At 40.8% G+C, this 27,305-nt stretch overlaps 1 protein-coding gene across 1 annotated transcript in view; it reads left to right on the top strand.

Annotated features, from left to right (window-relative positions):
- Positions 1–4,130: 4,130 nt before the first annotated feature.
- LOC127574193 (eukaryotic translation initiation factor 3 subunit E-A) overlaps positions 4,131–27,305 on the top strand; it is a 123,761-nt gene continuing 100,586 nt past the window's right edge. The window contains exons 1-4 of the mRNA XM_052022980.1: positions 4,131–4,262; positions 7,644–7,761; positions 12,628–12,745; positions 26,577–26,619. Of these exons, the coding sequence (XP_051878940.1) occupies positions 4,146–4,262; positions 7,644–7,761; positions 12,628–12,745; positions 26,577–26,619 (396 nt within the window). The 5' untranslated portion in view covers positions 4,131–4,145. The remainder of the gene's footprint in view (positions 4,263–7,643; positions 7,762–12,627; positions 12,746–26,576; positions 26,620–27,305) is intronic.

Here is a 27,305-nt window from a genome sequence, read left to right as displayed (position 1 = left end):
TTAGGCCCTGGTAGTCGATGCATGGACGCAGTGAACCATCCTTCTTCCCCACAAAGAAGAACCCTGCACCTACAGGGAGGATGAGGAACGAATAATGCCTGCCATGAGAGATTCATTAATATACCCTCCATTGCTTCCCTCTCTGGTCGAGACAAGTTACATAACTGACTGGTAGGTAGCGGAGCTCCGGGGAGAATATCGATCGCGCAATCGTATGGCCGGTTTGGAGGCAGAGAAAGAGCCCTTTGCTTGTTAAATACTTGCCCCAGGTTGTGATACCCTGCTGGGACCCTGAACAAGTCTGGGGTTTCGGCAGCCGACGAACTAGCTGTAGCCTTTACCGGGGAAAGGGCTGACTGGAGACAAGTGGAGTGGCAGAACGGACTCCAGCTGGCTATCCGGCCCATGGACCAATCGATTTGGGGATTGTGGCAGCTCAACCAGGGGTACCCAAGAACCAACAGAGTCTGCAGAGAAGCTATCAGGTGAAATTGGACCTGTTCCTGATAGGTTCCAGAGATAAGCAAAGACAGCGAAGATGTACGGTGCGTGACTTGGGTCAACAGTCTTCTGTCTAATGCCCAAACTTCTAGAGGGGTACTCAGTGGCTCCCGAGGAATCCCGGCCTGGGAAGCTACATCTTCATCAAACAGATTTCCCTCAGTGCCAGAGTCCACCAAGGCAGAAAGGGACAGGGACTGTTGGAGGTGCCTTATGGTAGCTGGGATCAGTATCCGGTTCTGGGGGACAAAAGGGAAAGTTGTCTGGCTCACCAGGACCCCCCCTCTCTACTGGTGAGCCCTCCCTTTTGGCCAAAGGGAACAAGTGGCAAGAAAATGGCCAGGCTGGCCACAATAGAGGCAAGTCCCAGCTCTTAACCTCCAACGTCGTTTGGTGGGAGAAAGGCGGTTCTGTTCCAGCTGAACTGGTTGCTTCTCTGGAGTGGTGAAATCAGCTGGGTCGGGAGCACCTCTAGGAGCAGAGGCTCGGGCTAGGAGAGGCTGGGAAGGTGACCCATGGGGTGAATGGAGGTGTTGGATGCACCGTCCTCTCTCTCTGCTGTTCCCAGAATCGGTTGTCCAGCCTGGTGGCTCAGGAGATCAACACATCCAGGCTGGTTGTTTCATCCCTTGCTGCCAACTCACCCTTTATCCTGCCACTGAGGCCTTGCCAAAAAACCCCCTGGAGAGCCTCATCATTCCACCCAAAGTCGGCCACTAACATCCAGAACGCCACGGAGTATTCTGCAACACTGTGGGAGCCCTGATGGAGGGCAAAGAGTCGCTTGGCTGCCTCTTTACCCCTGACAGGATGGTCAAAGACCTTTTTTCATTTCTGCAAATGAATATGTGAAATGAAGAGCAGGTCTCTGACTGATTGTCTCAAATGGCAGTGGCCCATTCTAATGCACTTCCTCGCAACAGCCCTACGATAAATGCTATCTTGGATCGATCTGTGGTGTACGTGGAGGGCCGCTGCTCAAACACTAATGAGTATTGTAGCAGAAAGGACCGGCACTTTCCCAGATCCCCAGTGTAGGGTTCTGGGTCAGGTACGTGCAGTTCCTTGGGTGGTCGGGTCATTGAACTGTAGGGTAATGTTATTACAGCTTGTCCGGGCTGGTCAGACAGAGTTCTCGGAGTGTAAGAGCTAAGAAGAGTGGAGACTCAGCTGACCTGTTCACTGACTTATCCAACATTCACTGCTAGGGAACAGAAGTTTTCCATAACCTCCCAGAGCTGTTGGTCATGCCAGTCCAGAAGTGAGCCCTGGCTGGTGAGGGTTTCTTACAAGGGATTCATGTCCACTGGGTTCGTGGTGACCAGATTATTCTGTCACAATGTCACACGAAGAACGAGATCATGGAGAACCCAAATGCGGAACACCAGTCCGAGACTGGAGTCAGGATACTTCCTTGTTGGAACCGAACGCAGAACAGGGCTCTGAGATAGAGTCCCGACATGGAAACAGGGTTTTCTCAGAGAAACAACAAAACCAGGACTGCTCTAGAGTTGCCAGCTCTAAGCAGCCAGAAGACAGAGTGTAGCCAGAGATAGACCAATAATCTGGCAACCAGTGTTTGTGAAACCAGGGTTCTTATACTAGTCTCCTGATGGAACTCAGGTGTGTGTCATTAGGCAACCAGTAGTGCATAGAAACCATGTGCTGCGCAACAAGGCACCATCAATGGGGATAAGGGGCAGAATTGAGAACCAGCACTCAGAACCATGACAGAATCATTACTTTTTCAAAATTACTCTAATGTAACTAATTATCAGTATCTGATTTTTTCTCATTACATTCTAAAGCAAAATATTATTCCAATCCTCAATCACTTAAGCTGATTTCTGCTGTGAATTTCTCCAGATAAAACATCCTGCAATTTCTTATAACAATTTGCATAGGATGCTAGTAATGAATTAACCTTAAAATCATATCAACTGTGCTGCAGATTATTTTTATTTGAACCACGTGAGCAATGGTGTGGGAAATTGGCTGATAAAGAATGGGACTTTGCTGTTCCTCACACTGCCTTCCTCCTTGTCAACAGTTAACTCTCTCGCAAGAGCTAAATGTCTACAAGTCTAATCCAAACACTGCCAAAACCCCCCCATTGCTTAAGCAACTGGTAAAAATAACTATTCCTGAATTATTCTTTGAGTATTATCTCTGCTACATATTGACAATGTTATTGTTGGCAGTACTCCAATATTTGGAGTAATTATTTCTGATCTAGACCCTATGAATATTAAACCTAGCTTTAACATTATCATCTTTGTTAATCAAAATGCAAATTAAGGCAATTATTTAAGAATGGTTATTTCTCGATATGTCCAGAGATTTGATGCCTATTTTTGAATGAGTACTGATGGGGATGGGGATGGGAGAAGAGGAATTCCCTGGGGAGTACAGCCAGGACTATAGCACCAGAGATGGCTCAGCTGTACAAGGAGGGAGGAGGAAGATCAAGGAGGGTTCAGTTGTTAGGGGTTTGGGCACTTCTATAACTGTAGAAGTGATTCATGGATGGTATGTTACCTGAAAAATCAAAAAAAACCCAGCAGATGCTGAAAATCTGAAATAAAAAACAATGCTGGAAATACTTAGCCAGTCAAGCAGCATCTCTGGTGAGAGAAACAGAGTCAATTACCTTCATGGAACATTGCATCTTGGTGTCAGAGTCAAGGATATCATTGTCTGGCTGGAGGACATTCTGGAAGGGAAGGGTAAAAGGTCCATGACATAGATAAAAAAGGGATGGTGTCCTGCAGGCAGGTTTCAAGGACCCTGAAGGTGGTAATCTCCAGATCACTCCATTTGCCACTCGCCAATGAGTACAATACCAGGAGGACAGTGCAGATGACTATGTGGCTGGAGAAGTGGTGGAGGAGGGAGGGTTTTGGATTCCTGAGGACTGGCTCTGGGCCAGGTAGGACCTGCACAGATTGGATGGATGGATTCCCAACAAAGCTGGGACCAATGTCCTCACAGGAAGGCACTAGAGCTGTGAAGAGGCCTTCCCCCATCTCAAGACCTTAATTTCTGGTCCATCCCTTTCCATAACTATTTTGAAACTTACAGTTATGATCACTATCTCCAAGATGCTCTCCCGCTGACTCTCCAACAAATTGCCCAGCTACATTCCCCAAGATTAGGTTCAGCATTGCTCCTCCTCTGGTGTGACTAGCTGTGTAATGACTCAGAAAGCTCCTCAGGACTTTAAGAATTCCACCCCCTCTAGGCTTTTCACACTGTGATAATACTGGGGGAGTTGAAATACCTTACTGCTATATCCCTTTTATTCTTACACCACTCCAATGATTTGCCTACATATCTGCTCCTCCAACTCTGCTGACTGTCAGGAGACCTGTGGAATATGTCCAAGCTGCAGCCATACAGCCTTCTCAGATATCCTCCCTTATTCCTCCTTAATCAATAGTGCAATGTCACCTTCTGTTTGACATACCCTTCTTCCTGCTATCACGTTTGAAGATTCTCTACCCTAAATGTCGTCTGCAGTTGGCTCCAGTTGGGCTGAATGGCCCAAGCCAGGGTTTGATTGACAGAGAGGAATGCGGTATGGACCAATGGGCTGAGGCGGGGGGCGGGCTGTGTTCGTGGACTGTGTCTATTGATAAAGTTGTATGGTTTTGAATCCCTCTCTGGCCAGGATGGCGGATTACGACTTGACGATGCGAATCGCTAATTTCCTGGATCGCCATTTGGTTTTCCCGCTGCTCGAGTTCTTGTCGGTTAAGGAGGTAAAGGTGGAGGGGCCGGTCCGCCCGTGCTGTCGCCGTCCGCGCTGCGGCTCCCGGCATCTACAGCGCACCCACGTGAGGCGGCCCCGAGTCGGGGCTTCGAGCGAGCGCGGCCTACGGAGGCCCGAGGGAGCGGCAGGCACTGATTGCCCCCTTCCCCCCCCCCCCCTCAACCCCACACACCATACCCTTCCTCCCCCTCCTCCTCCACATTGATTTAAATCCCTGCTATTCACCACCCCCCCCTCGCCCCTCCTCCCACCGCGTCCTGCCAGACACCCAAAGGGGTTGAAGGCTCTGATTTCCCCCATTCTCCCCCACTTCCCTATCACACCTTCCTCCCCTGTACCCGTAACGCACCCTTCACACTACCATCCTTTCTCCCACAACAAACAATGTGCTGGAGGAACTCAGTGGGTCATGGAGCATTTGTGGGAGGAAAGAAATTGTCGACGTTTCGGATGGAAACCCTGATGCAGGGTTTTGACCCAAAGCATCAACAGTGTCTTCTTCCACAGATGCTGCATGACCTGCTTAGTTCCTGCAGCATGTTGTTTGTTGCTCCACCTTTTCACCTCTCCCCCCCCCCCCGGTAGCAGCATCCTGTTCATAACCATCTCAAAGGCTGCATCCCCTTATTCCCCCCACAAGCCAATCCCTTACCTCTGTCTCCACCCCACCCCCGGGTCTACAACCACATCCTTTCCCCCACATTAAAGATCACAATACCCTGTCACCTCCAGGCCTGCAATCCTCTCACCCCATCCTGGTCCACAGTCCTTTTTTTATTTCCCCACCATTCCTCCAAAATGAGGTTGCATCAGAGCCTTGTACGTTCTTGGGAAGGCTTCCTCCTTTCACTCTACATGAACCCACTTGCAATAAATGTTAATGTTGGTTGCCTCCCACCCAATTACTTGCTCTGTCTGCATCTCATGAAGCAGCTGTTCCTCACCTCCGTATACATCAACATTTTCTAATTTCTATAAACAAAATATGACAGATTCTAACAAAATTGAATAAAATACTGGAACTGCTCTGAAATAAAACTAGAAAATGTTGGGAAGCACTCAGCAGGTTAAGCAGCATCTGTGGAAAGAGAAATGGGAATTAACAGCTCTAATGGAGTTTTGATCTGAAACATGAATTCTGTCTGTAGATACTGTCTGACTTGCTGAGTGTTTCCAAAATGTTTTGTATTTATTTCAGATTCCAGTAAGCAATTTATTTTAATTTCCATTTATTGGAAATACTCAGCAGGTTGGGCTGCATCTATGGAGAGAGAAACAGCATGAACTTTTCAAGGCAATGTTCTGTCATGCCATTGAGAAGAGAATAACACGTTTGTAAGGGGAGGGAAGGTCTGCGATAAGGAAGCAATCAGAGGGATGGAATCACATAAATGGTGATTGTGCTGGTTGAAAGAGGTTGGTAGAGGCAAGTGAATAACAAAGGGCATGTTTGGGGAGGTATAAATTGGAGAAGGCAAATAACATCAGGTTTCACCAGAAGGGCTGGTGAGTGTGGGGCAATGAAGCAACACTGGAAATGAGATACAAGGCTGGAAAGAAATTAGAAAATGTTGTCAATATTCAGGTCTGCAGAGAGAAACAATATTTAAGGTTGATGACCTTCCCTCAGAACTAAGGAAACTTTGAAATCAAATGTGTTTTCAATTGGAGAGGTGGAGGTGGGATGGCGAACAAAGGACATGTCTGTGATTGGATGGGGGCCAAAAGAAACTGAGTGATACATGTGATGGTGCCAGCCAAGAGGGTGTGAGGGCTTGGTCATTGAAGCTGATTAGTATGGAAGAAGTGTAATTAGGAAGTGAATGAAAAGAGAGAGAGCATAAATAGGATTTTTAAAAAACTGCAAATGCAAAATGCACATTGGAGGAGCAAAATGCTACAGATGCTGAAAATATGAAGAAAATACTGGGGCCAATTCCAAATGCTTAGCATGGCAGTTATCAGACTTGGAGAGACAAATAGTTAATGTTTCAGATCCATGACTTTTTATTAGATATGACTACTTTCGATACAAACTGGAAATGATGGTTATCTGAAATTCTTGAGTCCTGAAGACTCTACCATGTGTTAATGGAAGGTGAAATGCAGTTTCTGTTGCCCTTCATTGGAACAGTGTAAAAGGGGTAAGAGTGAGATAGAGAATTAAAGAGACTGGCAACTCAGGATCACCTTCATCACTGAATGGAAGTATTTTGTTCAAAAGATAAAATATATTCTGTTCATCTATTCTATCAAAATGGATAATTTTACATTAGCCTCCATTATATTCCATTGCCATCTTATTGCCTATTTGCTGGTGTGTGTTCTTTCCCATTCCTTTCTCAATCCTTTTGGAGATGCTTGGGGTCTTCTTCCTCAGCTGTTTGAGTGCAGTGGCTGAAAGAAGCAGCAGACTAAGATTCCACCAGTCTTTTCAAATAGCAAATGAACAAGTACTTAACGTTATTTTGCAGGATTATTTGGGCGGCACAGTGGTTCAGCAGGTAGTGCTGCTGCCTCACAGCTCCAGCGACCCGGGTTTGATCTTGACTTTGCAGACTGTTTGTGTGGAGTTTGCACGTTCTCCCTGTTTGCCCTGGGTGCTTGGGTTCCTCCAAGGTGCCAAAGACATACTGTTTGGGAGGTTAATTGGCCACAGTAAATTACCCTTACTGTAAGTAGGTAGTTGGAGAATCAGAAAGGTGTGGATTTGCATGCAAGAGAAAATAGGTTACAGGGAAAGAAGTGGAGGGATGGAATGAATGGGATTGCTTTGCGAGCTGGTATAGAGGATGGGCTAACTGGCCTGCATCTTTGTCAAAAGAAAATATGACAGGTATGAAATGTGAGAAAACTGGGCACTGGGACTGCATTGAATAACTCTTCAAAGAGTCTGCATAGGCATTAAGGGTCAAATAAGCTCCCTTTGTGCTGTAAAATTGTTTGGAAGATGATGTGTTACAAAGTATTCATTCCGAGCTGTACAGAATCTTTTCACTGGAGGCAGTGAACAGTCAGTGGGAAATAAAATAATCATTCTTATTGTCACTAAATATAATCTTATAATCTTCCACTGAAGCAATGATTATACAGTTCCTCGGGTTTTCAGCAAGCCTCTGCTTCCTCACTCAATTGTCCCTCACAAATGTAATCTTAGGTATTGATTCTTGGCATGCTTTTTAATTGTATTGCTGTGCAGAACTAGAATTAGGCACTGTATGTTGTTTAGAACATAGCTGTGGTCTGTACTGAACTAGATAACTGGATGTAATTTTCAAAGTGTGCCTGACTTGAACACCATTTGATGTTGTGATTTTTTAAAAAATGTTTTAACAGTCCTACACTTGCATTTGACATGTTTTGATTTCAGATTTACAATGAAAAGGAACTTCTCCAAGGGAAACTGGACCTTCTCAGTGACACAAACATGGTTGACTTCGCTATGGATGTGTACAAAAACTTGTATCTTGATAAAGAGATTCCTCAAGGTGAGTTGTATGCAGTAATGTAAATTTTTCAGGATGTATAATGTCACAATTCATAAGCAGCATTTACAACCTGCCCTGAAGGAATAGGCTTGTTTGGATCCATAACTCATACAAATTTTGCATTTAGAGTCATAGAGTTATACAGTATGGAAAAAGGTCTTTTGGCCCAACTGGTCCATGCTGACCAAGATTCCCGTCCAAGCTAGTTCCATTTGCCTGCATTGGGCCCATATCTCTCTTAACTTTTCCTATCCATGTACTTGTCCAAGTACCTTTTAAAATGTTTCTGTGCCTGCCTCAACCACTTCCTCTAGCAGCTCATTCCATATATTGACCACTCTCTAGCTGGAAAAACTGCCCCTCAGGTTCCTATTAAATCTCTCCCCTCTCACCTTAAATCTATGACATCTTAGTTCTTGATTCTCCAACCCTGGGAAAAAGACTGTGTGCATTCACCATATCTATACCCCTCATAATTTTATACAGCTCTATAAGATCACCCCTTATTCTCCTGGGCTCCAATGAAAAAAATTCCGAATCTACTCAACCTCTGTCCTTAACTCAGTCCCTTGAGTCCTGGCAACATCCTTGTAAATCTCTTCTGCACTCTTTCCAGCTTAATGACTAAAATTGAACACGATATTCCAAATGCGGCCTCACCAACGTCTTGTACAACTGCGACATAATGTCCCAACTTCTATACTCAATGCCCTGACTGATGAAGGCTAGCATGCCAAAAGCTGCCTTCACCACCCTGTCTTCCCACCTTACACTTATCCAAATTAAACTCTGTTTGCCATTCCTTGGCCCACTTACCAAGCTGATCAAGATCCCGCTGTAAATCCTTATAACCATCTTCACTGTCAACGACACCACCTATTTTAGTGTCATCTGCAAACTTAGAACATAGAACAGTACAGCACTGGACAGGCCATTTGGCCCATGATGTCATGCCAATCTTGATGCCAATTTATACTATATGTCCTCTTCCTGTGTATCATCCATATCCTTTCATTCCCTTCATATTTATGTGCCTATCTAAAAGCCTCTCAAACTCCACCAAACTGCCTGTTTTCACCACTACCCTGGTAACCCATTCCAGCACCTACCACTATTAGTGTAAAAAAAACTTGCACTTCATATCGCCTCTAGACTTTAAAAGCATGTCCTCTGGTAATGGACATTTCTACCTTGGGGAAAAGATTCTGACTGTCTCCCCTATCTATGCCTCTCATAATTTTAAAAATCTGTATCAGGTCTCCCCTCAGCCTCCAACGTTCTAGGAAGAACAATCCGAGTTTGTCCAACCTTTCTCCATAGCTCATATCATCTAATCCAGGCAGCCCCTGTGTTGGGTTTGTGACCACATGCTGCAGTGATATTTTTGCAGTTCTTTCCTTCAAAGCTCAGGTGGCCTTGATGCTGCTGATGGTGACAGACGTCGAAGTTTCCTACTCAGAACATTCTTGTTCAACATACAGAAGGACTTATTTCTCATCTAAGGAGGGCAGGCTGTGGCAGCAGATTTCCTTGCTGTGTTGCAGATGTCTAAGTAACTTTTAAGAAGTTATCTTGCTTTGGGAGCTGTTCCTTTTAAATAGAAAAAATAATTGGTGTCATTTCACTGGTTAAAATATGAGGGGGACATTCATGGAATCATAGACCAATTAGCCTTGCATCTGTTGTGTGGCAATCACCAGATTCCATAAATTGAGGATTGTTACTGAATAACTTGTAAATTTTCAGTTGATCAGAAGAGAGCCAGTAAAGTGAACAGGGAAATGTCAATAGCTTTCTGAAGGCATTCAATATATCTTTTATAAGGACTTTTAGCAGAAGTTAGAGCTCCTGTAGTTTAAGGCAAGTGATTGACCCAGTTAGAAATTTATTTGATACTAGGGATAATGCGTACTCAAATTCGCAGAATGTGACTAGTGGTATCCCTGAGGATCTGTGTTGGGACTGCAGTCGTTCACTGTATTTGTTACAATTCCGGTATGTAATTCTATATAGATGGCAAAAGATAAGGAGTTTAGATGGAAGCATCAAATTACTCAGATACTCAGTAGGTTAGGCGAAGAGGTAAAAATATGTCAGATGGAATTTGGTGCAGGTAAGTGTGAAGTAATCATTTTGGACTTTAGAAGTTACTCAATTCAAACTCTTTAACAGTAAAAAGCAGTGGAGGCCCATAAAGACTTTAGAGTCCAGGTGCAAAGATCATAGCACAGAAAATTAAAGACAAATGGATACTAGCTTTCATAGCAGGTGTATAAAGAGGTATAAAGTTCTCACACAGCTGTGCAAAGCCCTGGTTAGATCCCAGCTAATGTTTGAATAGGTCTGGAGTACAATACCTTATGAAGAATATTTTGAAATTTTAGGAAGTGCAGTGTAAAGTTACATACCTGTATTGTAAGGGTTAAATTACAAAGAGAAATTACACAAAATGGGATTGTATTCCCTGTAATATCAAAGGTTAAGAGGTGATTTGAAGTCTTCAAGATATCTAGATGAACTGATGGAAAGAAAGAGAAAATCTTTCCACTGATCAAGGAGTTTGGTGACTAGGGGAAAGAGTTTAAAATATTGTTAGAAATGAAGTTAGGAAACAAAAGTTTGAACCACAGTTCTTGAACAGCAATTTGTTTTGGGTCATCTAAGATCATTTTATTTTAACTATTACGGGGATTAGAGAATATGGGGCACATCTGAGTAAAAGCAGCCATACCATAGATAAGTCATGAATGCCAAATCTATTTGTCACGTTTAGTTAATATCATTTCCCAGTTTAATACTTCCATTTACACTGCATTGTCTTATATCTATATGTTATTGGCAAACTTGAACTCTTGGCTTTCTCTCCCACTGAAGTTATTAATGATGATTGGTTGCAACCATAATGCAAGTCCACATGGGATTCCACCAATTTTGAGTACCTATTATCTCCTGCTACTCAGCCAATTTCTTAACTGGGTCAATAATTTGGCTTCAAAACCATGAGCATTAGCTTTTAATGTGCAGCCTGTTGGGAGCAGCTTCTGGAAGTCCATGTACATAACAGCCATAGACGTTTCCTTGTCAAACAAAAACTGCAGATGCTTGAAATCTGAAATGAAATCTTAAAGCAGAAAGTGCTGAAAGCACTAGGCACGTCAGGCAGCATGTCCTCTGGAGGGAGAAACAGAGTTAACTTTTCTGGTCAAAGATCCTTCACTACTCGTGAACATTTCAGCTTGAAGGCCCATTCTTAAAAAGGTCTTTGATCTGAAAAGTAGCTCTGTTTCTCTATGTGAATGTTCCCAGTTTTGGTTGTTTTGGTGAATACTTTAGGCAAACTTATGAAAAAATTCTATAATATTCATTGGGTTTGACCTACCCTTTGCTGGTCAGCTGTCAATTCCCACATCAGATTCCATTTCACTCCTGCCCCGGTGCTTACAATCTGGATAGGTGTTTGACCTTCCTCAACTGACATGGTGATCCAACAGCACTTGCTCGCTGCTGTTTTCTCCATTTCACAAAGCCCACGGGGAGGTTTGATCATTTTAACTTCGCAATCTTTGTTGGAAGTTGGACAACAGGTCTGCCTTAGTGTGTGGATTATTTACACGCTCCATTGGTTGCTTCAAATCTCCAGGAGTGCATATCAGCCTTTTTACAGTCAAGTCTGCTGAGCAATTACTTATAAGATTTGAGGTCCTGATTTCCAACATGTTTTAGTGTTTAGTACTCATCATTACTCTTGCTTCAGGATTTCAAGGCTTAAAAGTTCTCAACGTGAAGTGTTTGATGGTAAACGCAGTGAAATCAGTGCCAGATACCTTAGTAAAGTTCATCATCTAAACGCTCTAAGTGTTTCTTTACTTATTTCAGAACCAAGTAGAAAAATCCTGAGTAATTTTTTCTGTGCACTTAGAAGCTGCAAGCAATTTTAAGCATGATTGATCTCACACTTAACAGCACTTGATTAAGCAATCATAGGAGCCCAGTAGTGAAATATTTCTGTATTGTAAGCAGCAGTGAGAAGAAGCAGGATCTGCATTAGTCATCCACATTGGAATATGTCAGTTACTAAAGTATTGACTTGATGTTGCCACACAGAGAATGAGGACATCTATATAATGTGAACATAAAGTGGTTATTATTTTTAAAATAAACACTTTCTGAAAAGTCCTTTAAAGGAGAAATACTTTTTATTTAGCTTCTTTGACACTTAGAATTGTCATTGTATACCGATAACCACAGGAGAAAAGAACATGCTCACTCCTATTCATCTTTCCCAACTTCGCAATCTCCCAAGTACCTTACAGACAATGCAATAACTTCTGAAATATAGATATCATTTGGTGTGTTCTGTCATTCTTACCAGTGACTGGGTAAACTTTAGGCTAGCTGTCAGATACGAGTAGAGTCCCTGTGTGCTGACTTTGAGAATTGTTTTTTTCAAAGTTGAAAAGCTGCAGATGCTGAGAAACTGAAAATATTGGAAATACTCGGGAGGTCTGGCAGCATTTGTGAAAAGTGAAACGGTGTTAATATTTTAGGGTCTTTGTCAGAGTCTGATGAAGGGTCTTTGACCTGAAATGTTAACTGTTTCTCTTTTTGCAGATACTACCAGCTGAGGTTTTATAGCAGACCTGTTTTTCTTGAGGAGGGGTTCAGGGAATGTAGGGAAAGCTTGGGTGTTGGGAAGAACACTTATCCTTGAAAGTTATTGTTTTCCCATGTCTCACTTAATAATGGCTTAAATGTAATGCTTTAAAGAATCCAAGAAAAGTTGGTCATCATAAGTTAGAGGATTTTACTTTCATAAAAGTTCATCTCTGACCATTTGGGTAAAAGGGGACCTCTTTGTATTTGTAGCTCTGAGGGAAAAGCGTACAACTGTGGTTGCACAACTGAAACAGCTCCAGTCAGAAACAGAACCAATTGTGAAGATGTTTGAAGACCCAGAAACTACGAGGCAAATGCAGTCCACCAGGTAGGCACTATTTACCTTGCAGTTATTTAGGTAAATCAAATGGAAATGTCTTTAAGCCAAGTGTCTAACTGGGTCTTAAACATTGAAGGATAAACATGATGATAAGCTGCCCGACTAATGATTTGTCTTAAAAGTTCTTGTGACATTCTGGAGGTGGATAACTAGTTTGAATTTGCTTAATTTTATTAAGGATGATGAATAAGAATTAATAGAGTTTATTGCAAGTTCACAAAGGTTTTCATGATTGGAATATTGTGTTCTACATTAAACAATGTATTAACCCTGTATTTTATACTATGATCTAAAGTATGCAGATGTTATCACCCACCCAGTGCCTTGAATGGTTTTGCTCATCTAGGTGTGATTGGAAATCGTGGGCTTCTGATGGGTGTGTTGTTGTTTGGGGTTGTCACACTTGATTTGTCTTTGTATGTTGATAGCCTGGTAGATTTTTACTGGACAAATTGCCTGAAACTGCACAGGTTAAGGCTAGTGGAAACACATTGGACTAAGCTCCCAGGCGTGCTGAAGTAATGCCATCCATTTAGCTTTATTGAGCTTGTAATACTAAAGAGAATTATAGTTGTAATTTCCCCACCCCTAACTTGATGCCAGATAAACAATATCTATTAACAACACTGAAAGCCAGTTGGTTAGACGTGAACATGGCATGTGATTCACACCAAACAGTATTGTATAATAATGTTAGTTTACTTGTAGTCCATTTAAAGTGCAGAGAAGACAAAATCTACAACAACTTCCCCCAGTAAAAGCATGGCAATTTCTTCAGAAAAATGCCATGAGTGGAAGATAGTTGCATATAATATGCATGCATAAAGTCTTAGTCATTTAACGGTAGTATGGTCACCAATCTTGCATGACAGTAGAATTATTGGATTATCTTCACTCTCTGGTTGATGTTGGCTTTGGCATTGGCATTGTCATTATATATGGCCTTGTGTAAATTAGTAATGCTTAACTATACTTATTAAAATAATAAGTACCCATTTGCCATTTGTTAGATTGTACCTTTGAATTCAATACAGTATGTCTTCAGTTTGTCATTCTGGCAATGTTATGTCAATCTCTTCCCTCCCACTTCACAAACCCGATACCAATTAGGTTGTCATACTAATACCTGCTGAGTTTCAGGGTGCTCTAACATTTATTATTTTGAGGTCCATAATGTCTACTTTTCTCTTTCATGAGCTTGAGAACTGGGAGTGGAGAATTGCATTGCTTCCTGAAATAGGGAAATCAAAACTATTCACGATACTTGACGTGTGTTCTTGCTGTTATCTTGTACAGTTGCAGGACTTACTGACTTTTATACTCAATCATCAAATTAAGGGCCGACATTCCCTCAGTCTTTCCTATGGCCTGCTGCGCTTGTGTGCTGGCTTTCTGTGTCTCGTGCATAAGGACTTGCTGAACCTTTTGTGTTGTAGCCTTCTGCAGTTTATCTCCATTTAACTAAAACTGTTCTTTTGTTCTTCCTTCCAAAATGAACAACCTCATTTTCCCACATTGTACACCATTTGCTAACTTTTTACCAATTACTTATTCCATTAATATCTGCCTGTAAACTGTTTGAATGCTCCACACATCTTGCATTCCCACCTATTTTTGTGTCATCCACAAATTTGGCCACCATACATTTATTTTCTTCTTTCAAGTCACTAAATCATATTATTTATAGTTGCATTTGTTGTCATTGCAAAAGTCCCATTGGTGTAGGCTTCAGCTACACAGATGGTATCTGGTTCTAATGTGGTTGGGAAGTGATCAGTAACTGCATGACCAGTTGCATCTGGGTTGACTGCCTCTGGGGTTAGAGATGATGAGAAGATTGGTTTGTAGATTGTGATGATCATTCTTCATGCCATTGAGCAAGGAAGGGAAAATCAAAGGGCTTTGAAAGAATTTACTGTATTTGGACATCTTAAAAGAGAGCTCAGTTGTTTGTGGGTATGATATGAAAAATAATGGCAGTGTAAAGCCATCATTGTCTCATGAGTAAGGTTGTTTAAGCATTTGCTTGATGATGTGGAGAAGAGATGTTACTGACGACTGATAATTGACAAGTGGAGTAGAGTGAAATGTGCCTGAGGCAAGGGACACCAGCATGCTGTTGGATGTTTACTGTCTTACTCTGCACTGCGCAGCTCTGCTTAGGGACATGGTATTCTGCAATTTAAAAATTAGCGTGAGGGAACCTACAAGTTTGTCAAGTAGTTTATTCAATGCTTTGATTTTTAAAACACGTTTTCAGGAGTTGTGATTTATAAGCTGACTGACATAAACTGGGTGAATTTTGAATTTGACAGGCTTACTATTTAAGGTATTAGCTATTATAGTGGGCATTATGCAAATAGAAAGCACTTCAGACACTCTGACTATAAAATGTCAAAATGTTTTTCCCAGTTCCTTGAAGTGACAACCATAGATCTGCAGCTGCGGTACTATATTACCTACAACTGAAATTCAATCCCCTAAGCTTCGTGATATCTGAGGACAAGCTATGATAATCATTCCCCTCTTGTTCATCTTGCTGTAAAGTATTTGTAATGGTAAAAATTCTCATATAACTGAGAAAACAGAGATGTGGTTTTTCCTTTGTTCTGACCTTAAATGTAGTTCCTGAAGTGGAAATGGAAGAAGTTTCAGTAACTTTGAAAAGGGATTTAGGATGTAAACTTGAAAAGGGAAATTTTTCAGGGCTTTGAGGAAACAGCTGGGAGAGTGAGACTGATTGGATAGCTCTTTAAAAATAAGCAATAGCCACAATGGGCTGAATGGCATCTTTCTGTTCTGTTAGATTCCATGACAACCAGTAATAAATAAATGAGCTGTCAAATTGTGATTATTTCAGGGAAGTTGTTTTTATTCTGTTCACCAGAATAATTTTCTGAAGAAGTAAGTGGGGGCAGAAACTTTATCCATATTTACATGTTGTTAGGATCTGGGAGCATATAGTGTAAAGTAGATTCCTTAAATGGTGGTGGTCTATGCACATATATATTGATGTAAGTTAATTTTTATGTAATTTATATAATTATATATAGTTTACTCAATTGCTGTGGTTCAATGAATAGTCCACTTACCTGAGTCAGAAGGTTCCAGCATAGAGACTTGAGCACGCAAATCTAGGCTGACACTCCCGAACAGTACTAGGAGAATGCTGCACTATTAGAAGTGCCATCTTTTAGATAAGACATTAAACTGAGGCCCCATCTGCTCTCTTGATGGATGTATCGCTACTTTGAAGAAGAACAGGAAAGTTTTCCCAGGCCTTCTGGCCAATATTTTTGCTTCGGTCAGCATATTAAACAGATTATCTGGTCGTCCTCATCTAGTTGTTTCTGGGAACTTGATCTGTACAAGTTGAGAACCAAGTTTCATGGATTACAATGAAGATTTCAATTGAAAAGTACTTAATTGGCTGAGATGTTCTGAGGTTGTGAATGATGTTGCAGAAGTATAAGTTTTTATTTCCAAATTTAAAAGTGCTGCTTTTTAACAAAAAAAATTAATTAATTTTCATCTGTAACCTTCAAAATGTTGTTCAGTAAGAAACCTGTGCACTAATTGATGTTTCCAATTATGACTATGATTGCTGAATAATTTTTGCCTGTGGATGACTGGTACAAATAAAATACATCAATATTTTTTGTAATTATATTATAAGAAAAATAACATTTTTATTGAAGTCCTGGCTCTGAGAGATACCAACAACTTGCATTTTTACGGGATCAAATGAGAGACTATGGTAGTATGTATGCACATCAAAGGTGGAGAACAGACTGGAACTTGACATTGGTAGATTTGACATGCCACGTAAGACATGGGCAGTGAGAGGCCTAGAGTGTTTTCTGTTTGAATGACCACAATTGGAACTAAAGCTTGACTTGGAATGAGGGGCTAGAGAGCCAAACGTCTTGTTCAGTAGAAACTGAAGGTAACCCTGGTGTAAAAATATTTGGGAAGTGTTCTGTGACTAGTGGAGCTGCTGATATTCCTGCTGTCCCAGCTACCTGTTGGTGGAGCTTGTTAGTGGGATCTGTTATGATGCTTTCCCAGGAAAATGAACACTAGTTGAATAGGCACTAAAAGTTTTTTATATAGAAAGGTGCCTCTGAGAGCATTGCTGTGCCAGGAACCTGATGTGACCCCCTGCCCTCCTTGCTGCTGACGGCTGCTGTTTCGGAAACCTGGTTAAGGCTGGGCCCTATAATTGTACCCTTGCAGTAATGAAACAGTTAAAGTAATCGCATTGGCTTGGTGTGGATTGGATGGGAGTTGTGGGGCTGGTGTTGAACAGACTGGGAGTGGGTGATGTGGCCACTTGATGCTAAGCTGTGGGGATCAGGGCTACATTTTAGCCAGTACACTAGATGTGAGCCAGTGGGAGGTGGGGGGCTTGAATGTGAAGCAAACTGCTATCTCCCAGTCTCTTTGTTTGATTGCATGGCTCTCCCCAACCCTGAGGCTTGTTTGTGGTGATAGGCTCAATGGCCAGCAACCATCATTAAGCTTGTTGCCATGGGGAAATCTTCAGGCTGGGAGACCGACGCTGCCAAACAGTGGGGCAGACATCAGCTTCCATTATATCTGAAAGGAGCTGATGAGAGTGACTGCAGGATCCAGGTAGTGTGGGTGCTGTCAGTCCCTAGCAATAGCCACACTCACTGTGCTGGTCAGAGTGCCCTCTGAATCCCATATCTTGGCACCAAGTTTTCACCCAACCGCCTATTGTCAGGCCTCATGCATTTCCTTGGTGGTCCACTCTGTGCTGAGTCGTGTGGTGATGAGATCACCATTTTAATTAGTGTGGGAGTACCTGCGAACAGGTTTTTGCAAGGCATTGCACAGTCTGAGTGATATGTGTAGGTGGGTGGCTAGAGAATCAGGGTAATTATGGACACGTGAGAGTATGGGTTGCTGGGGAATGAGTGGGGGAAGTGGAAGTGATGGAATTGCTGTAAGAGCTGGCACTGACTCGATGGGGTGAAAGGCCACCTTCCTTGTTGGAAGGAAATGTGAAACATGAGAAGTGGCCATACCTTCTGACAGCTATCAGTCAAACATTTTTTAACCACATACCAACTCGGTTAATGAAAGTAAATTAAGATATAAATATTAAAATTTGTGAAAAGATTATTTTTCATTGGGATTTCTACCAAGTAACAGCCATTTAATAGTTCTCTTACTGAAGATTCGGGAAATTGTGACCAGTGTTTGACAGCAAAATTTGTTTGCAATTATTCTACAGCCCTTTAGCATGCCTTGAAACTCAAAAGCAGCCTGAGCATCTGATGTAGCCAAAATCTCAGATTGATTTTAAAAGATTCATTGCTTTACAATTAAATTAAAATAATACATATGTGTGACAGACAACTCAGTGGAATGAAGCCTGAGCTTGTCAAGCTTAGATTAACCAACTCTCCTCTCACCAGATAAACCGTCAAACACATGTGAATTATGTACCAACAATCAGAGCAATTTAAAGCCCACACTTTTCAACTGTTCGTTCATTTTTTTTTCTGGCTTGGAACGGATTTCTTTTTATCTCCATTATTACCCAAATAACTGGAGCCTTGACCTTTAATAAAGCACATGACCCTTCTGTATCAGAGACACCCAGTTGGGCCAGAGAGATACGTCAAGTGGGCCTGGTTATGACGTGGGCTGTATGTCTCTTTAGGAGTATTTTCCGACGGTGGCTAAGATCTCTGAAGTATGTTGGTAAGTCATATGGTTTGTAAGACACTGGTACAGCACGGGACAGGCCATTCAGCCCACAATGTTGTGCCAATCTTGATGCTGATTTATATTAAATGTCTTCCTGTGTATCATCCATGTCTCTCCATTCCTTTCATATTCATGTGTCTATATTAAGCCTCTTAAACTCCACCAAACTGCCTGATTCCACTACTACCCTGGTAACCCATTTCCAGGCACCTACCACTCTCTGTGTAAACAAAAACTTGCTCCTCCTGTCGCCTTTAAACTTTCCCCTCTAATCTTAAAAGCATGTCCTCTGTGTTTTGACATTCCTACCCTGGGGAACAGATTCTGTCTACCCTATCTATGCTTCTCATAATCTTAAAACATGGTAGTTTCATGTTCTGCAATTAGTCATATCAGCTTTTTAATTCCAGAATCAGAATCAGGTTTATTATTACACTGACATGTGTCATGAATTTTTTTTGCAGTGGCTGTACAGTGCAAGATATAAAGAATTACTGTAAGTTACAAAAATAAATAGTCCAAAAGAGGAATAACGAGGTAGTGTGGGGAAGAAACTTTCTGAAACGTTGAGTGTGGGTCTTCAAGCTCCTGTACCACCTCCCCGATTATTTAATTAATCAAGTAAATTTAATTATCCAGCTTTGTGGGATTGGAACTTGTGTCTTTGGATTATTAGCCCAGGGTTTTGGGCTACGGGTCCTCTAACTAGATCACAGCTGGTTGTATATTGATTTGCAGTATGGTGTGCTTGAGATCTAGTCTCTTGAGAGTTTAGCTGTTTTGGTGTGCACTTGGATACTAAACTGACCCACAGATATTTAAACATTGAATGGAGTAGGGGAAGGAATGCAAAACTGAACCTTTGCATTGTTCACAAATTACAAAAAAAAGGGCTGATAGTTGGGCTGAAGTTAAGGCATGCTGTTCTCGGGCATTGAGTATCAGTGAAATTGGTTTTGAACAGTTAATGTGTTTGACACTGAATAAGTAGAGTTTAACATACTCTTTTGGAACAGCATGATTTATGCCTGCAACTTCAGTTTGTGACTCCACCTTGACTGATAGTAAGCTCCCTCGCGTGGCCTGATTTGGCACCTCCTCCAGGCTGATCCCCTGCTGATGTGCTGAGCACTCACTTCAGCCTTTAGAGAATGCAACTCTTTGTAACTGTTTTAAAGGAAAACTTAATAGTGAGGCTCTTTGTTGATTTGTTTTCAAATCGGACATGTAAGATTCCAGATGTACCATGAAACCTCCTGCAGGTTATTTGGTTCATTAGATATTACTTCCAAAACACAGAATAATGACATTACAAGCTGTTCACCAACATTTTCCAGTTCTGCATCAGAAGTATCCTTCATTTATGTCTTCAGTTCGAAATCTGAATTTAGTGCTTCCTGTAAGAGCCATATAGGACACAAAATTGAAGGCTTGAAAGAGTTAGCTGCAGCTTCCTTTACAACCTCTGCTGAAAGTTCTGGATTTACTTAGTCAAGTCTTTGAAGAGTAAAATGTTCCTGACAGTGACAGTTTTGTGACTTGGCCAAGGAAGTCTGGTTCCCTGGAGAAGATTAGAGTCTGTGGTCTGATTTGTGAGAATATTGTATCTTGCTTTGCAGGTCCATAAATGCCCTATTAAGAAAGATTGCAGGTGTAGCAATGTTCTTCAGTACATAGAGCCTGAAGTTGAAGGGGCATGTGAGAGGTTGATCCATTTCATGTGGTCATGATAGTATTTAAATCAAGGTTTTACTTGTCGTGGCCTTCAGGTCTTCTTTTTACTCAAAACTTATGGAATATTGTGCTTCCTTAAATTAAGATTTTAATTTCCATGTAGCAGAAAGACTATTAAAAAAGAACATTTGTCATATTTAATACTCTATATGAGACTGAGACATTGTTTCTTGACTGCCTCAAGTGGCACAATGACACAGGAGTTAGATCTTCTGCTGCATAGCTCCAGCGGCCTGGATTTGATCCTGATCTTGGGTGCTGTGTGTGTGGAGTTTGCACGATCTCCCTGTGACCATGTGGGTTTCGCTGGGTGCTCTGGTTTCCTCCCACATCTCAATGACTCACTCGTAGGTTAATTGGCCACTGTGAATTACTCCTGGGTGGCAGGAAAATCGGAGTGGAGGATGGAGGGGGGCATTGTGGTTTGTCAGAGAGAATAGGTTACAGGGAAATGTGGGGGGAATGAGACAGATTGCTCTCAGAGCAAACATAGACTTGATGGGCCAAATGGCTTCCTATATCACACGAAGAAACAGAAATGCTATTTTTCTACTTGATCTTTTTCCTTTGTTCACAGATTTACACTGATAGTTGTTCTTCTCACTCTGCATCCTTTGTTTTATGAAGGTGACCAGAATAGATATTGATATATCATTTCAAAATTTTATCTGCTCAGTGTAGTGGTAAAGCTTTAGTATAAATCCTGCAGGGTGAGCCTCAGTTTTGTTGCTGTATATCCCTGTGTTGCATTATTTTTTTGAACTGCCTTCTTGTATTTTCTGGACATTGGTTATGTTAACCTCACAGCTACTCATAGCCAGGTCTGCTGTAAGGCTTCTGTTGTCGGTGCAGCTTCATTTTGCAGCCTACTGTTGCATGTTTTTAACCAGTTTGCATTAGCTAAATCGAATTTTCAACTTGCCTCTTAAATTATGACACAAATCAAAATCCACCTCCAGTCTTTTTTTTGCTATTTTTAGTATCACTCTTTGTGATCTTATTTCGGTGGTCAGTAAATTTGACAGACTGAACACATTTTGAATATCCAGGTTACTTACATAGGTGAGAGAAAAGGGTGGTGACTGGTTAGTTGGTGAGTTGTAATCCTCCCCTGCCTCTGCACATTGTATTTCTGAATTTGCAGATTTAGCATATGTTCTCGCTCCTATTTTTAATTAGTTTACTTCCTGGGTTTTGATTTCAGTGCAAGCTTTTCATGTGGAGAGTTACTGAAAATCTAAGTAAATGATATCTGGACAAATTGTGTCATCTCATTGGATGGGGTGCACACCTGCCATTATATTTATTGAAATTAGTATATTCCTGATATCGCTATAATTGTTTCACGGTTCATATGTTATTAGCTATGGTTGAATATGTTGACCTGATGCACTTGCTAATTTCCAACCTTATAGGAACTTGTGCCCAAGATTCTTTTTATGACAAATATCTTCCTTTATTGTTTCAGATTACTACAATATGTTATCTGTAGGCCTTAAGTTTTTTTTCATTTCTCTGCTATTTCCTTGAGTAGCTGTAAGATGAAGCCCTCCAAGCTCAGTGGATTCTTGGAATGCTCTATTGCATAGTTTCTCTGAGGCAAATCCTAGCTTACTGATTTATATGAGTGTCGTTGGGATCTTGTGGTTTTTGTATTTGAGGAAATTATGTTTGGTGTCCACAAAGAGAATGAAATGTTAACCCACTACCTGGATTGTTGTTTTCCTTGGAGGCACTGATCACAACAAAATAGAGTGTTTCCTTAATATAATTTGTACACTAGCATATGAATAACATTCTATATTTTCTAGTACAAGAGTGAGACATTCTCCATTTTCTAAGTGACTATCATATCAAGCAGTTCACCATGCTAGGTGGTGCAGCCAGAAATTCAGTGGTGTGGTGATGGTCTAACAAAAATACTGGTTCAAAAGTGACAAATGACAAAAAAGTAAGCTAAGCAATATGGTACAAAATGCTTTGATTTAAAAGCCAATGATCAGGTGATTGATTGAATTACAAGAATTGACCTACTGTATCATCCACAGTACAAGCAAATTGGAACCTTGTAAAAATCCCAATAACTGTTAGATTCAGCATAGTTACTACAGCCATTTAGATCCATTAACTATTTGCAAGTTTAAAGGATAGTTGGGAAATAGTTAAAAATCCTAAAACTGCAATGGAGACAAATCTGTTTTGTCTGTTTTTTTTTCCCCCTGCTCTTTCATTGCAAAGAAGGACATTTCAAAGGAATCATAAGGTAACTGGGGATTGGACTAAAATGTATTCATCAAGTTCAGCTTGTGGGATGATAGTCACATGCTGAACAGGTGGTCTTCATTTCCCTTTTCATGTTTGGAAGATATTTATAAATTACATACTGTGATGCACATGGATCAAACTCTTTAGTGTGGAGAAGTCCTTGAAGAAAGAATAGAACGGTGACTGTTATTTTATGTATGACAACCAGTTGTGCTCATCCGGTTGTTCTTGCTGTCATCTAAGGGCAATTTAGGTGCCCCATGCTGCTTGGGTGTTTGAAGTTAAGTCCTTGTATAATTGTGCTTCAGGAGAGGGGCAGTGCCATAAGGCTGAAGCAAGTTGACTTTGAACTTTAATGGTGTTCCAGGGTTATTGCACTGACAATGTCTGCCTATAATTATCATAATTTCTTACCCATGCTGGTTGCTGGTGGATTAGCACAAGTTAAGGGAAACATAACTTCCTACAACATTACCCATAGAAAGATGGGTTTGTTTGGAAGAACTAGGACTGATTAAACATTTGAAGTTGAATCTTAATTGAGTCAATCTTTCAGGCAGATTAGAAGTTTGAAAGCATAAAGACAGGCTTTGGGTGAATTCATAAGGCTGTTGAGAATGAGAGATAAAGTGCTGCCTTGTTAAATTTTATCATCTCTCCTGTTAATGCTTGCTAATTTAGCTTAATGACAATTTTCTTTTCTGCTAGCTATTTAAGAGTTTAAAAATCTTGCCTCTTCTGTATCATCACTTTTAATTGTTCTACCTCCTGTGGCTGTGCCTTCAACTTCTGAGGCCCTAAGCTCTGAACCTTCTCCCTAACCATCTCTGCCTCTTTCTGGCTCTTTAAGGTGCTGCCTAAAACCAAACTCTGTGCCCATGTTTTTTGCTATCTCATTTAAAGGGTTTTGTTTTGGTTTGGGGTCAAACTCTTGGCTAAAGGCCTGTAGGAGAGTAAGCTTTCAGCAAAACTGAGGCAGCTATGCTTTAGTAGGCCTTTGTCTCCCACGTCCAACACCAAACTGCAAAGGCATGGCCTCTGTTTTTTTGCCATTCCTGTGGTCCATGTCGACAGAGAAAACAAATGGTGGACTTGATTGGTGGTTTACAGAAACTATGCAGTAAAAGCTCCTTTTTTGTTAAGAGTAGAACAAGACGTTTTTCAAATGAGAGCTCGGGCTTTGTGCTGATCTTCTGGACTGTCTAGAAAGATCCAGTGACCTGTGTGGCAAAAGCTTTTACTTTGCCTACATCAGTTTTGAGGGATCTCTGGCACCCTGCAGCTGCGATGTTATTAAGCTGGTTGGGCAGTTAATCTCATCAAAGGATGCTTGAACAGCAAACCAAGAAGGATAGATTGCAGTTTCTACTTAACATTTTAACTTTAAACATTTTGATTTTAAGTAAAGATTTGAACACATCATTACAGTAAAAACTGAAGTATCAAACTTTAAAACATTTGAAGGAATTAAAAACAGACAAACAAAAGAGCATAAGAAATAGAAGCAGAGTAAGCTGACTTCTTGTATCTGTGTTGTATGAATCTAATATGTTTCAATGCAATCATCTCTCATTCAAGAGAGTAAAGGCCCAGTCTGTAATCTGTCTTAAAAGGATAATTTCCCTGTCTGAGAAATCACTCCCTCTATTGCAAGTATATACTTCCCTGAATAGGGAATGAAACCTGTACCCAATATTCCAGGTGTGGTCTCACCAGTGACTTATACAGCTGCACTGTTTTTATTGATTTCTCAAATATTCTAGCTGTTAAGAGTTATTCTAGACTGCCTGCCTTTCTAATGGCTTGCTATAGCTTCGTGCTAATGTTAAGTTGCTCATATATGAGGATATACAAGCCCATCTGAACAAAAGACTTCAATCGCTCATCATTTTAAAAACACACTTTGCTTTTTTTGTTGAAGTATATGACCTTACATTCTTCCTTATGGTATTCCATCTGACGTCGTCACCCATTCACTTACCCTATTTGTATCTCCCGAAGCCTTGCTGTATCCTCCTTGCATCTTGTACAGCTGTCCGTCTATGAATCATGAGCAAACTTGGATATATTATACTTGATGCCCTTACCAATATCATTGATGGAGATTGTGAACAGTTGAGGGGCTAGCATCAATCCCTGGGCACCCCACTAAGTATAGCTCTGTTAAAGTCAGAATATACTAAACAGTATGGCTTGGTTCCACATTAAAACTTGAAGTTGCTGATAGCTTAGCTAACATGATTACTTTAAAATTTTTGGCATGGTGCATTTGTGGAAAGAGCATAGTGACAGCATTTGACAGTTATGGTTATGATACCCTGTACAGATCTGCCTCTCACCCTGAACTTGGGAGTTAGCTGCTGCTGTGAATGATAGACTCATAGAATTTTGACTTCCTGTGGACAAATTTTGTGTGGGAGAAACACACAATGGGTGTTGCTGCAGCCTGCTCATGCAGTGCTCAGACTATACCAAGAGAATCAAGCCGGATACTTACAATTAACTGTGGCATCTGAAACATGCTCTATAAAATAGCTCAACTGTAATTACAAGCATCTGTGATGCACATGTACTTTCAGTTATCCTTTTTTTGCATTGGTAAATTTATGTTGTAACTACATTGGGTTAATTGCATTTAGGATGCAGGTAAAATCTTGGTGAAAATCAGTCCATCCTTGCAGTTGCCTGTGGTTGGATATATAATTGCATCATGGGTGTGGTGTGACCTGTGATTGCACCCACAGCAGCAATGGGATTGTTTTGGTTTGCAGTGATATTTCCTGGCTGGGGAGGGCGAAGCTTCATCGGTTCTTGCTGCTCCTCATTATCTATCTCTACTACCTTCCTACTTGCTGCAATTGTGGAGGCTGCATGGGGTCTGTGGAAATGCATTCTATTGACATTTACTGTACAAGCTTTTGGGTAGGGGGGAACAGAGTGTAAGTGCCCAATTGAAGAGGAAGCCATTTATGCAGTTGAATGATCTTGTGCAAAAATAGTCAAAAGAAATGCATAATTTTTGAAGTTGCTTTTTTCTATTAAAAAAGAATATGCTAACAAAAATTATGAGCACTCACCAAGAATGAAATATTTCTCAGAGCAAATTGGGAGAAACATTTGTCTCTGTTGATGCCATCCATTGGTTTTATGGTCCATTGAGATTAAAGTACTGTTGGCACAAGAGACTTGAGTAATTTTGTAGAATGTGTAATTGTACTTAAGAAGGCAAAAGCCCACAATAAAAATGGTCTGTGAAGGTTTTCATAATTCTTTAACCAAACAGATTTGACCTTTTCTGTCTCCATGAGGGAATATGGCAGAGAAGTGGAGAAGTCCAGTTCTCTTTCCCTGAGGTTGCCTCACCACTTTTCCTACATCTAATAGATATCTTCGTTTCTAGTTTAATGGAAAATTTGAAATGCAAAATGATGCACATTCCACGTTCCTGTGAAAGGTGCACCAAGGTTGCGAGTGCACTGTGCTGACAGAGGCGTGCTGATCCCTAGCCTAGGTGTGCCTCAAAAATTTGTGATTCTCTCCTACAGCATAAAATGCATTTGAGTGTGATGGGAGCCTGTTGACTCTGCAGCCATGCATGCTTTATGAATGCACACATTGAGTGTTTTTTTTGAAAAGACTGGCTGGAGTTCATCACACTGCCAGCCAAAGCATACTTTCATTGTTAACCCAAATGTGCTGCGATAATGAAAACCAGGCCATTGTGTTTCAAATTTTGAGAACCTAGTGAGGATTTAGTCTGATTTGAAATGACTTGTGTCCCTTTAATCCATCTTGACCAGTTGTGATTATATGCATGGACATGTATGCAATGAGTTGATGGTGATCTTGGTCTAACTCCCATCAATCAGCATGTATCCAGCAAAGGATGATGCCAGACAATTCCAAAAACTGTTGATTAGGATACTAATCTTGATTATAATGAAATATTGTGCTTTTTTTAAAAAAAAGAAACACAGTTTTTATTCTTAAAATGTCACAAGATTCCTACCATGTCTTTCAGTCTTGAATTACTGCTGAAAGAATGTCTTTCTAATAAAAACTTTTTTTTCTCCGCAAACAGGGATGGACGAATGCTGTTTGATTATTTAGCGGAGAAGCATGGGGTAAGTGATGATCATGTGTTTGTTATCATGAATATTTAAAGCTAGTGATAGCATAATATTATACCTCAGCTGCTGATAAATGAATGATGGTGATCACGAGTAATAGTTGAAGCAGTGCATTAGAACCTTTATTATACTTGCCCCTAGATGTGATTGATTCAGTAAATGTTTGGATCATTGAGCCTGACGTTGCTTTTAGTGGTGCTAGTCAATGATTATTTAACCAAAGACATCATTACTTGTTAAAATAAATCAATAATTTGGATTTACTCTGATAAGTTAATTATTTAATGCCATTTGGCCTCAGAAGAGGGAAAGTCGATGGAAAAATAATTATTTTTAAATATGCAAACTTCGTACAATTTGTATCACATAGAATTTTGTGTTTACTTCCCAATGAAAAAGGTAATCAGAATCAGATTTTATTATCACTGACGTATATGTTGTGAAATTTGTTGTTTTGTGGCAGCAGTACAGAGCAAAGACATAAAAATTACTATAAATTACAAAATAAATGGAGTAAAAAGTAAGTGTTCATGGGCCATTCAGAAATCTGTTGATGGAGGGGAAGAAGTTGTTCTTATATCGTTGAGTGTGAGCTAATGTCTTAACTGAAAAAGGTAGTGTCTTAACATAAGAAGGTCTTGCTTTCCTTCAGCTCAGTTTTACATATTGTGTATTTTTTT

Source organism: Pristis pectinata, chromosome 9, assembly GCF_009764475.1.
Source record: "Pristis pectinata isolate sPriPec2 chromosome 9, sPriPec2.1.pri, whole genome shotgun sequence".
Lineage (NCBI taxonomy): Eukaryota > Metazoa > Chordata > Chondrichthyes > Rhinopristiformes > Pristidae > Pristis > Pristis pectinata.
This window is presented reverse-complemented; position numbering and strand designations above follow the sequence as displayed.